Raw genomic sequence first — 12616 nt, 5'->3', positions numbered from 1 at the left:
AGAAGTTTAGGAAGAAAGGTCAGCGCTCACCGGCAGCAGCAACGCGGCTTCGCTCCGTTGATTGCGGAATGACCCACAGCGCCGCAACCCCCTCCGCGATCCGGAGCCCCTTACGGGGTTCCTTCAATGTTTTGGGGGCCGCTCCTGGCGCCCGCCGGGTCCCGAGACCACAGGCTTCTGCCACCTGTGGTTTTCCAAAATGGGTTTCCGCTTCGCCGCAGCGGACGACCCGTTTTCAGCGGAGCTTCCCTCTCCCGATTAGAAGAGGGCAGCCATTGCCGTTCGCGCCGCCTCCGGAAGTCTCTTCCAAGCCTTTTCAGGGGTCGTTTAGCCAAACGTTGCCCCTCACATTACCGGTGTACTTGCTTACTGCGATCGGAGCTCACACTGTTGCAGCTGTGGTAAAAGCAGAAGTCTTTCTTCAATAAGAAATTGAAGAAGAAATATAGTTCACCACATATTAACATAATGAGAAGGTCTGGGTGGGTTTGTAAGAAGAGTTAACCTTGACTGGGTCCGAAATGGTATGGGCAGGTTATGATTTTTGTCGGAAATAGTGACGGAGGAAAGCTGTGCCATTTGTCTTTTCATTTCAGAAATATTCAGTGACAGCGTTCTGCTTGCTTGGAGAGTTAAAAAAAAAACCCTGACTCAACACACTTGGTAAAAAGTCTTCTGTGAAAGGAAAACTTGGGACGGGAGGTTTCTCACACAAACAAAACGCTGAATAATTTTCCTCTGTTGTGGAGTGATAGAAGAAGAAATATGGCTGCCTCAGAAAAGCGTCTTGCGTCTTCTGCCTCAGCAACAGTGGTTGTGATTCAGCTACTAATACTTCAGATTGCCTTAATAGGAAACATTTCCTGTGGGAATGTGCTTATTTGGCCAGCGGAAGCCAGTCACTGGCTAAATGTTAAGGTCATCATTCAAGAACTGCTACACAGAGGTCACAACGTCAGCATTCTAGTTCCAACGTCAGCAGTCTTAATCAAACCCAGTGATGATATATCAGCAGCTAAGTTTGAGGTATTTCCAGTGTCCTATGGAAAGGATGAGGTTGATTCCATTTTCTCGAACGCCATATGGGCATGGGTGAACAACAAGCCAACCACCCTGACCTTCTACAGGTTTTACAAAGAGCTGGGGAAAGCGGTGGGGAAATTGGTTGACTTACGGAAGGACATATGCAAAGCGGTTCTGGCCAATAAGGAACTCATGGCCCGCCTGGCAAAGAGCAAATATGATGTGCTTCTTTCAGACCCTGTGGCGTTCGGTGGTGACCTGATTGCCTTGAAATTGGGCATCCCATTTATGTACACCTTGAGGTACATGCCAGCCTCAACCATTGAAAGACACTGTGCGAAGATACCTTCCCCTCCTTCGTATGTTCCGGCTGTTTTGTCTGAGCTCACAGACAGAATGTCATTTGGAGAAAGGGTGAAAAACGTAATATCTTACCATCTGCAAGACCATGTTTTCCAGGCTTGGTTTGGAGCGTGGGACTCTTATTGCAGTCAGGTTTTAGGTAAGCTTGTTTTTGTTTCTTCTTCCCAAAGTATTATTATTATTTGGTAGAGTAGATGCTCTAAAGAGGCCAAGGATTCCAACATCAGTCCTTGGCATGACCAGTTAGAAAGGACCTCCTAGTAGCAGGATTGGAAAGGCCTTATCCTGAGGCTGTGTAGAGCCACGGTCAGCTGGAAATAGAGACTACCAAACTTGACCACCTATAAGGGAAGGAGCAGATCTCACTTGCCTTGCTCCCTTCTTGCTCCATCAAATTGTTCTCTCTTCTGGGCAACTCTCCCTGAATTCAAATTGATCTTGAAGAACTTCTCTCTTTTTAAAACTTTTTTTTATTAGGGATTTGCTATAAGCAACTAACTAGAAAATAACCCATACAAAAGAAATTAAAGGTAAAGGTAAAGGGACCCCTGACCATTTGGTCCAGTCGTGACCCACTCTGGGGTTGCGGCGCTCATCTCGCTTTATTGGCCAAGGGAGCCGGCGTACAGCTTCCGGATCAAGTGGCCAGCATGACTGAGCTGCTTCTGGCGAACCAGAGCAGTGCACGGAAACACTGTTTACCTTCCCGCCGGAGTGGTACCTATTTATCTACTTGCACTTTGATGTGCTTGCAAACTGCTAGGTTGGCAGGAGCAGGGACTGAGCAACGGGAGCTCACCCCGTCGTGGGGATTTGAACCGCCGACCTTCTGATCGGCAAGTCCTAGGCTCTGTGGTTTAACCCACAGCGCCACCCGCATCCCATAAGCAACTAACTAGAAAATAACCAATACAAAAGAAATTACGAGACATTAAATGAAGCAGGCATGAGAATGCATACATCAGTGAGGAGACCTTATGAAAATGTATTATAATAGAGGAAATTGCAAAACACGCAATAGGGCAGCTGCCACACAAAAATGTGTCTGTTAGAATAAAATATGCACTAAAATGCTGGTAATTTCTTTGCAGTAACTTTTAAAAATAAATCACAAATTGAAAAATTCAGTCTAATGGAGCGTTTCAGCCTAAAACCTCCATATGCCCCAGCTAGCACCTGAAGGACATCAGATTGGGGAGACCGAGGCTGGTACTGATGCACATTCAGCTACCAATTCTGACTTCAGAGGAAAGGATTATTCTAAATATTATAGAAGAGAAAATATGGATTTGGCACTGAAAGAATATCTTTGAAGGAGCCATAGCCAGTTCTGGCTTCCTAACAAATGTGTAGCATAACACATATTTCTGCAGACTCAGTCCCCAGTTTCTGTTCATATTTCTTTTCTTCTTTTTACAGGTGTACAGTATATAGTTAAAACGTAATGTGGAATCCAGCTTCCTGTATTTTGGCAAACAAGGTTGCTAAAGCCCTCATATCTGTAAAGAAAATACAAGCTGCATTTAAACTCATTCCCTTTCCCTCGTTCAACAGGGAGACCCACAACATTATGTGAAGTGATGGGGAAAGCAGAGATCTGGTTGGTCCGCACCTACTGGGACTTCGAATTTCCGCGGCCTTTCCTACCAAATTTTCAATTTGTCGGGGGTCTGCACGTGAGGCCAGCCAAGCCTTTGCCAGAGGTAATTCCCTCCTTTGCCCTTTGCCTGCTTGGTAACTATGCCTGGATCTTCTTCAAAGCACCTCCGGGAAAGGGGAGGGGATGTGGTGGCACGGTAAAGAAGTGGCAAGGACAACTTGTTGTTGTTTAGTCGTTTAGTCGTATCCGACTCTTCATGACCCCATGGACCAGAGCACGCCAGGCACTCCACTGCCTCCCGCAGTTTGGTCAAACTCATGTTGGTAGCTTTGAGAACACTGTCCAACCATCTCACCCTTCTCCTTGTGCCCTCAATCTTTCCCAACATTAGGGTCTTTTCCAGGGAGTCTTTTCTTCTCATGAGGTGGCCAAAGTATTGGAGCCTCAGCTTCAGGATCTGTCCTTCCAGTGAGCACTCAGGGCTGATTTCCTTCAGAATGGATAGGTTTGATCTTCTTGCAGTCCATGGAACTCTGAAGAGTCTCCTCCAGCACCATAATTCAAAAGCATCAATTCTTCAGCGATCCGCCTTATTTATGGTCCAACTCTCACTTCATACATCACTACTGGGAAAACCATAGTTTAACAATATGGACCTTTGTCGGCAAGGTGGTGTCTCTGCTTTTTAAGATGCTCTCTTAGGAACTTTTAATTATACGTGGAGGAGGTATGGATTGATTTCCTAATCTTGCTCTAAATAAAGAGCAACCCTGACACTAAGATGAGTGGCAGCATCGTAGCATTCAAATCTGAAGACACAGGCAGTCTTATCAAGGGGTGAAGTCTGGTATGACATTCTGAGTGGCAGAATGAGGGAGGGATAGATCAAGGGAAGTTTGTCTGGCATCTTCATTATATACACGTTTAGGTGCTAGGCAAAAAATTCCTCTTCAACGAGGCCTTTGATTAATTTTTGGTATGTTAAACCGCACTGGGCTTCTTGAACCAACTTGGAAAATGCCAGGCAGCTGCGTTCTCCCCCACAAGCAACCCTCGGGATGATTCATCACTCTTTCCCCCCGAAGTGCTTCTGTGACACATATCCGAAGATATATGCACACAATCCGATTGCAGAGTCCAAGCAGAAGCTAGGCATTTGAGGTGTGGAATCTAAGCTAATTTATTATATACAAGTGTTACAGAACAAAGAAAACATGGCTCCTCTCTCCACCAGTGTGGTGTAGTGGTTAAGAGCGGTAGTCTCGTAATCTGGGGAACCGGGTTCGCGTCTCCGCTCCTCCACATGCAGCTGCTGGGTGACCTTGGGCCAGTCACACTTCTTTGAAGTCTCTCAGCCCCACTCACCTCACAAGAGTGTTTGTTGTGGGGGAGGAAGGGAAAGGAGAATGTTAGCCGCTTTGAGACTCCTTAAAGGGAGTGAAAGGCGGGATATCAAATCCAAACTACTACTACTATTCTCCTTCTCCTTCTTCTTCTTCTTCTTCTTCTTCTTCTTCTTCTTCTTCTTCTTCTTCTTCTTCTTCTCCTTCTCCTTCTCCTTCTCCTTCTCCTTCTCTGAGAGAGAACAGACTAAAAGCAATAGTACTACATATATAACAAAACAGTGTAAATGAACTTCCGGTCTCATGACTCCAAAAGTACGGAATGTTAACACAGACATGTGGTGAAAACAATCACACATCCAGCAACGGAGGAATGAAATCCCAACGTGATTAACATCCAGTACCCTTTAAAATGCTTAAATGATTAAATCCAATACCCTGTTTGTGGGAGCAGGGCGGTTATTGGTTTGCGGAGGTTTTATTTGTTCTTGTTTCTATTATGTATTTTGTGTTGGTTTTTTTTATGATGCGAACCAACCTGAGATCTATGGATGAAGGGCAGTAATCAAATTTAATTAATGGGGGGGGGGGAGATATTATTGTCTGCGTGTCAATCCAGGGACACCATTTCAGATTTCTCTAGAAGGGACATACATTCCTGAAACATTTTCCGGAGCACAGCTCTGCTTTTTCTGATAGCACAGAGTAACCGGACTGATTGAGCACACAACCTGTAACTCCTCAGTGCTAAAGAGCACTGAAACCTCCTTCTAAGATGCTGGAAACACAGTTTGGAAACTGGACCTTAAATACCACCTTCTCCCTCAGAGGCCAGCACAACTTGAAGTGTTAACATTAACATTTCTAATTCACGCAGCAGGTTCACATGGCAAAGACATGGAGGAAGGTGGTTTGTTGGTTTGTTGGTTTATAAAGAATGCTTTTAACCTTTCGACAGGAAATGGAAGAATTTGTCCAGAGTTCAGGGGAACACGGCATTGTGGTGTTTTCTCTGGGCACTTTTTTCCCAAACTTAACAGATGAAAAGAGTAACATGGTTGCATCAGCATTCAGCCAACTTCCACAGAAGGTCAGTGTTCATGTCATTTGGTTAGAAAATAACAATTCACTTGTATAGTGGACTTGTGAAAATGCTTCCCTGATTTCCTTACCCTGGCTGTGAAATTGCATGCTTTTACAACAGACGTTTTAAAGACTTGCTTTTCTTGAAATCTACTCCTACTTAAATAAATTAGAGCAGGCTTAGAGAATGAGGCTACTCCTAGCCTAATACTTGTTATGAGATGTAGAATAATGCAAAATAATTCAGAGAGGAGAAAATAGGCTCCCTAAGGTCTGCTTTGAGGAGCAGATGGAATTAGCTCTGGATAACTTTTAGTTTGAATCTTTTTTTCAGATTTACTCATACATTATGAATTCTCAGTGCTGGGGAATATGGAGTCAGAACAGTCCAACATAGCCTGAAGTCAACATACTTGATTGTTTAAATGTAGCTTATATATTTTCTTAATGTATAAATGCTTGTCTTCTGAATGTGTTTCTTAAGAAAGGGAATAAAATGTAAAACTGCTGTTGATGTAAAACAGAAGTCGGGTCTCCAAAAAGGTAGCACTCTAACATTCTTCCTTTTAATAACAACAGCAATCTTTATTACGGTCCAGAGACCCAACAAAACATTACAAATCAATACAGAGTTCATACAGCCCACCTCCAGGTTAATCAAGCACTTTGTTTGGCATATAGTGCTCATTTGTTCTTGCAACCACCGATAAAAACTTTGCCACTGCCAACGTTCTAGCTTTCGTCCGGTCTTCCAGTAGGAACCTGGAATGATACTTATGTCAGAGCTGCTGCCATTTGATTACAGAATACAGAGACATGACGATATTTCCAGTGGGGTTCCTTATGTTACCCTACTAGTAAAGTGATTGTTAGCATTTTGTAAGCGCAGCTATGACATAAGTATCATTATCACACAGCCAAACAAAATTAAGGGTTAGCACAGCGACACCCTTCCAATGACAGGCTCTTTTGCAGTTAGCAGCTGCAAGATTAACAAAGATTCAGCAGATTTCTTTTTTCCAGCGAAAGGAATGTCTTCACTTTACTCTGCACACATTTAAAGGTGGAAAGCTGGCAAGCCTAATTTTTGCCAGGCTCAGATATATTTTAATTCATATAAATAAATATCCTCACTCTCTTTGTCACTGAATAAACTGATGTCATATGAGAATGTGACTCCAATGTGAGACTCCCCCCCTCCCCGCTTGCATCTTTCCCCCCTTCAACCCAGAAACTCTTTGAGTCTTTCCATTTAATTGTGGAGATACTGTATATTCATTTATTTTATTCGTGTTGCAACTGAACCAAGTTATATTATTTATACTATATATTGTATGTGTGTCTACACGTATACAGCTGTACCCATATCTGTGTTAGTGACTGGATGTAACTTACAAATATATAAATGCTGTATTGTTCAGTTGTCTACTAGGCACTATATATCAGGAACACAGATGTAGTACAGAAATATGGTGCATTACAGTGGTACCTCGGGTTAAGTACTTAATTCGTTCCAGAGGTCCGTTCTTAAGCTGAAACTGTTCTTAACCTGAAGCACCACTTTAGCTAATGGGGCCTCCTGCTGCCACCACACTGCCGGAGCACGATTTCTGTTCTCATTCTGAAGCAAAGTTCTTAACCTGAAGCACTATTTCTGGGTTAGCAGAGTTTGTAACCTGAAGCGTATGTAACCTGAAGCATATGTAACCCAAGGTACCACTGTATTATAATACTGTCACTAAAGAAAGTGGCCAAGCAGCTAGTGTTGATGATCTATATTAGAAAGCAGAAGGACAGCTCAAGTTATTGGAGAAGCCTACAGATCAGCGTGGTGCTGATTGAAAGCCAAGCAAGATGAGTAGAATGCCTGGGGGGGGGGGTCATCCCAGTTTTCGTTGCAACCTGAGCTACAGAGAACAGTCTTTCCATTTCCCCTCCAAATCCAGGTTCTTTGGCGCCACAAAGGGAAACGGCCAGAAACCTTAGGAGAAAACACCAGGATTTATGACTGGATCCCACAAAATGATCTTCTGGGTAAGAGAGACCTCATGTTTCATTGCAGCTTTGGCTTCATTGCAGTGTTCTGCCAATTCCTAGGAAAAATTTCTCCTCCATCCTCACTTTCCTCACTCACATCATGACAGCCCTAGATAGTAGCAATGAACATCTTCCCCTTCATTTATTCCATTCCTAATCAGTAGCTTCACCCTGCCCCTTGTATTCTGTTCTGCCCGTTTTATTGCTGAGCTTGGATCATTTTAAAAAATAACCTCAGAATTGGCAATGTTTGTGTTGGGCAGGGAAGAGGGGAAGATGCAAACTGGAAAATGGTGAGCGCACACATGCTGTAGCCTAGGGGTTGTCAACCTAAGGCCCATGGGGTCGTTTAACTGGCCCATGAGCCGCCCCTGAACCAAGCTGCCCACTCCTTGAGTCTTTGTGCGCTGTGCTAAACCTGCACAGTGCAGCGTGGGGACTCGCTTTTGCGGTGCCGGAAATTGCCGGAAATTCCGGAAATCGTGTCTGTGCAGACACGGGCGCCAGAAATCGTGGGCAGGCGGGCGGGCAATCCAGCCCACGAAGGGATCTCTGCTGGAGTGAAGTGGCTCAGGTAAGGTAAACCTTGCCAACCCCTGCTGTACTTGGAAACACTTGGATAGGGAGAATCCCAATTGAAGACTTGTATGTTTTTGTTTTTTTGAAGTGGACAAGGATGCAATTTCTAGGCTTTTGCACATTCCCTTCCCACTTACTGCTTGCTGGTGTGACCCCACTCCTTGTCTAGTGCAAGCAATTGGCACAAGCTCTTTGACTGAGCTTCCCCCATTCCAAGAGTAGAATCAGACCATTGTCTATAAAGGAGCACACATCCCAGCCCCTGCCTCCACACAAGGTGAGATGCAGGCTGTCCCTGCTATTATTATTAATTAATTAATTTATTATTTATACCCCGCCCATCTGGCTGAGTTTCCCCAGACACTCTGGGCAGCTCCCAATCAAGTGTTAAAAACAATACAGTGTTAAATATTAAAAACTTCCCTGAACAGGGCTGCCTTCAGATGTCTTTTAAAGATAGGATAGCTGCTTATTTCCTGAAAGGAAGGGTGTTCCACAGGGTGGGTGCCACTACCGAGAAGGCCCTCTGCCTGGTTCCCTGTAACCTCACTTCTCGCAATGAGGGAACCGCCAGAAGGCCCTCGCCGCTGGATCTCAGTGTCCGGGCTGAATGATGGGGTTGGAGACACTCCTTCAGATACACCGGACTGAGGCCGTTTAGGGCTTTAAAGGTCAGCACCAACACTTTGAATTGTGCTCGGAAACGTACTGGGAGCCAATGCAGATCTCTCAGAACCGGTGTTATGTGGTCCCGGCGGCCACTCCCAGTCACCAGTCTAGCTGCCGCATTCTGGATTAATTGCAGTTTCTGGGCCACCTTTAAAGGTAGCCCCTGGTTATCATATTTCTTCTGCCACCCCCATTTGGATCAAGTTATTACCCCTCATCCAGCAGCTGTTTCTCACGCCTGTTTCTCACAGGTGTAACTTCTTGGGATCCTTGGCGGAAAGGGGAAAGAGGCAGGGAAAACACCTGGATCCATCCCAAGGAAAACCAAGCCCTCAGACAGTGCTGTCTTGGCCCAAACCTGAGCAAGCTAGCCGAGTTCAAATATTTGGTGCTTTGTGTTTTCAACTATTCAGGAGATCTGGAACTACAAATTCTCTCTGTTTTACGAAGCTGTTATGTGCTTGGACAGGGTCAGTTTTGAATTCTAGCAACTTTAATAACCTGCCTTTACCATCCCATAGTCAACAGATTCTCATCTTCCTCCTCCAGGACACCCCAAGACCAAAGCCTTCATAGCACATGGTGGGATCAATGGGATTTATGAAGCCATTTACCATGGTGTTCCCATAGTGGGGATTCCTTTTTTTTCTGACCAGCACGACAATATTGTACACATGAAGGCAAAGGGGATGGCTGTGGAACTGCACCTTCAAACAATGAAAGCAGAAGATTTGTTGGCAGCTGTGAAGGCTGTGATTTACAATCCCACGTGAGTGGTCAACCCTCCCATTTAAAATGTCAAGCAATTTTTAAAAGAAAACCTCTCTCCCAAATCTCAAAGCCCCTTCGCACTAAGTCACTTTGGATTTTGAGTGATGTCATACTAGGTTTTTTAATTGTTACTCTGCCCATCTGACTGGGTTACCCCAGCCACGCTAGGCAGCTTCCAACATATAAAAATAATAATAAAACATTGAACATTTAAAAACTTCCCTAAACAGAGCTGCTTTCAGATGTCTTCTAAAGGTTGTATAGTTACTTATCTCCTTGGCTCAGGGGCTCACATGACACCATACCCTCCAACAATTCTCCAGTGAAAATAGGCACCTCTTAAGGTCTAGAATGGAGGGATGCGGGGGGCGCTGTGGGTTAAACCACAGAGCCTAGGACTTGCCGATCAGAAGGTCGGCGGTTCGAATCCCCACGACGGGGTGAGCTCCCGTTGCTCAGTCCCTGTTCCTGCCAACCTAGCAGTTTGAAAGCACATCAAAGTGCAAGTAGATAAATAGGTACCGCTCTGGCGGGAAGGTAAACGGTGTTTCTGTGCGCTGCTCTGGTTCGCCAAAAGCAGCTTAGGCATGCTGGCCACATGACCCGGAAGCTGTACGCCGGCTCCCTCGGCCAATAAAGTAAGATGAGTGCCACAACCCCAGAGTTGGTCACGACTGGACCTAATGGTCAGGGGTCCCTTTACCTTTAAGGTCTAAACCACTGAGCCTAGGGCTTGCAAGTTGGAAGGTCAGTGGTTCTAATCCCTGTGATGGGGAGAACTCCCATTGCTCGGTCCCAGCTCCTGTCAACCTAGCAGTTGCAAAGCACATCAAAGTGGTGGGAAGGTAAACAGTGTTTCCATGCACTGCTCTGGTTTCGCCAGAAGCGGCTTAGTCATGCTGGCCACATGACCTGGAAAAACTGTCTGTGGACAAACGTCGGCTCCCTCGACCAGTAAAGTGAGATGAACCCCCGAGTCATTCGCGACTGGACTTAACTCTCTGGGGTCCTTTACCTTTTTAAAGGAAAAGTGGGACATTCCAGGATCAAATCAGAAACTGGGAAGGCTTCTGCAAATCTGGCGCTGTCTCAGGAAAATAGGGACACTTGGAGGGTCTGCCTTCACTGTCAGATGAAGAACTCCAATGTGCAAAGGCTTTAATGCTCAAATCAGATTGGTACATAAGGTAAACTACAGATTCAAAGGTACATCAGAGGGAGGAGACACAAGCCTAATACATTGACCCAAGAAGCAACACACCTCCTACACCTTCCTTTTGAAGAGGGGGAGGCAAGTGGCTGGAGTCTCAAGACTTGGAAAGCAAAAAGGCACTCTGTCGAATGGGCTGACTCTCTGTAGAATTTTTGTACTGGTGCTGGCATCTCTGTGTCCATAAAAATGGAGACAAAGTCAGGGCTGGCTCAGCATCATCTTTGCTTTCAGCTGCCTCTCCAGGTGAAGGACGCCCTTCACTGATAGGAAGAGATGCTGGAGGCTGCTCCACATTGGGAGGTGTTGGGCTAGGGGTGTCCAATACCATAGAGGTGGGTGCTCCTCTGCAAACCCACTCAGCCTCTCTTTGCAAACCAGATCTAACCACAGACCACTGAACCTCTTCCCAGGTTCAGACATTTCTTTCTTTCCCTTTGTTGTTCATTTCTATTTTTTTTATTATTAATCTTTATTGCATTTTTAAAATTTACAAAAAAAGAAAATAAATTAATCCTTACACCCACATATACCGAAAGAAAATAAAATATGAAAATAAAAATTAAAATTAAAAAAGAAAAAGATATTTGTCAAATACACCAAATTATTTAAGGAGTAGAAACCATAGTTTGAATATTCTACATCCAAAATTCCTAGAAAGACATTACCTTCATATTCCATCTTTTCTTTTCTTTACCGTCACATTCTTTCTATTCCACTCAACTGGATCGAGTCCCTTATATGTTAATTGACTTCCCTCTATCTCTTTGCGGTTTCCATATTTCTCTTACATTTAAGTAATCCGTATTCCATTATTAAAAAAGAAAATTCCCTTATATCTGTGAAGTTAGTCTAGGCACAGCCCAGTGTTGTTATTGGAACCATATTTTGTCAGATAATTTTTAAAGCAATCCCATTCAGGACCAGACATTTCATGGGGTGTCAATTCCAATTTCCCTGTCTCATGAGGACTCTACTGGTGTCCTTCAACACTCTTAAGTTCCTTTCCTTCTTCCTTGGGCTCCGAGCTCTGCATCCATGACAACACAAACGGGACTTGTAATACCTGCTAAACTGCAATGGAAACGTGAGTTTGGGCCCTATTCCAATTTGTCCTTCCTTTTCTCTCTTTCCCCCTCCCCTTCTTGATCCAATCCTCCAGGTATAAGGAAAATGCAATGAGACTGTCGCAGATCCACCACGACCAACCGATAAAGCCGCTAGACCGCGCTGTCTTTTGGATTGAGTTTGTCATGCGCCACAAAGGTGCCAAGCACTTGAGAGTAGCTGCCCATCACTTGACCTGGTACCAGTATCACTCCCTGGACGTCTTCGTCTTCTTGATCAGTTGCATGGCAGTCGTCACATTTATTGCTGTTAAATGCTGTTTATTTTGTTGTCGGAAATGTGGCAGGGTCCTTGGGAAAACAAAAACAGAGTAGCTTCTCCTGGGACTCGGACATCATTGTTTCACTTGCGTTATTTGGTACGCTCAGACTTGGTGTGCTGAAGCCCCTTCAGGAAATCACTTCCAAAAGCTGTAATCATTTGCAAAAACTTTAAACTGAATTGAATGTACAATAAACCAACCTTTGTGTGTCAAAGCCCCCCAGGACACCCCCAAATAAAGACACAGTTCCCACAACATTTTTGTTTTGGCTTTTGGCATAATTTTGGCCATGACTTTATTGAATTACAGTATGTGAGTGGTTGCTTAAGCATTGGTTAGCGACTATCTGTTCCCACATAGAGGTAGGAACAGAACTGACAACCGCAAGCCTGCGGAAGTCAGTAAGGGAAAACATTTTTGGGGAGAGAATAGAGCTGGGCGCCAGGCTTTCACCTCTCCCCAAATGCTCCCAGGGGCTCTTGCGTGGCCCTAGCCCCTTGCCAGGGGTTCAGACAAGAGCATGGCAAGCCCCTGAATTCCTTTACTGG

General features: G+C 44.7%; 1 protein-coding gene across 1 annotated transcript; it reads left to right on the top strand.

Annotated features, from left to right (window-relative positions):
• The first annotated feature begins 732 nt into the window (after positions 1 to 732).
• LOC307200782 (UDP-glucuronosyltransferase 2A2-like) lies at positions 733 to 12294 on the top strand. Its single transcript, XM_079949713.1, has 6 exons — positions 733 to 1525; positions 2941 to 3089; positions 5288 to 5419; positions 7359 to 7446; positions 9247 to 9466; positions 11841 to 12294. Exons 1-6 carry the CDS (start codon positions 766 to 768, stop codon positions 12118 to 12120), a joined length of 1629 nt encoding a protein of 542 aa, XP_079805839.1. The 5' UTR covers positions 733 to 765; the 3' UTR covers positions 12121 to 12294.
• Positions 12295 to 12616: the final 322 nt, after the last annotated feature.

This window comes from Podarcis cretensis (assembly GCF_951804945.1).
Source record: "Podarcis cretensis genome assembly, chromosome: 13".
Classification (NCBI taxonomy): domain Eukaryota; kingdom Metazoa; phylum Chordata; class Lepidosauria; order Squamata; family Lacertidae; genus Podarcis; species Podarcis cretensis.
Note: the sequence above shows the minus strand (reverse complement) of the source record. Positions and strands in the feature narration are given on the sequence as shown.

Coding starts and splice junctions, on each gene's coding strand:
- LOC307200782 (XM_079949713.1), top strand. CDS start 766: ATGGCTGCCTCAGAAAAGCGTCTTGCGTCTTCTGCCTCAGCAACAGTG. Junction 3,090..5,287: donor CAGCCAAGCCTTTGCCAGAG/GTAATTCCCTCC, acceptor ACCTTTCGACAG/GAAATGGAAGAATTTGTCCA. Junction 5,420..7,358: donor TCAGCCAACTTCCACAGAAG/GTCAGTGTTCAT, acceptor CTCCAAATCCAG/GTTCTTTGGCGCCACAAAGG.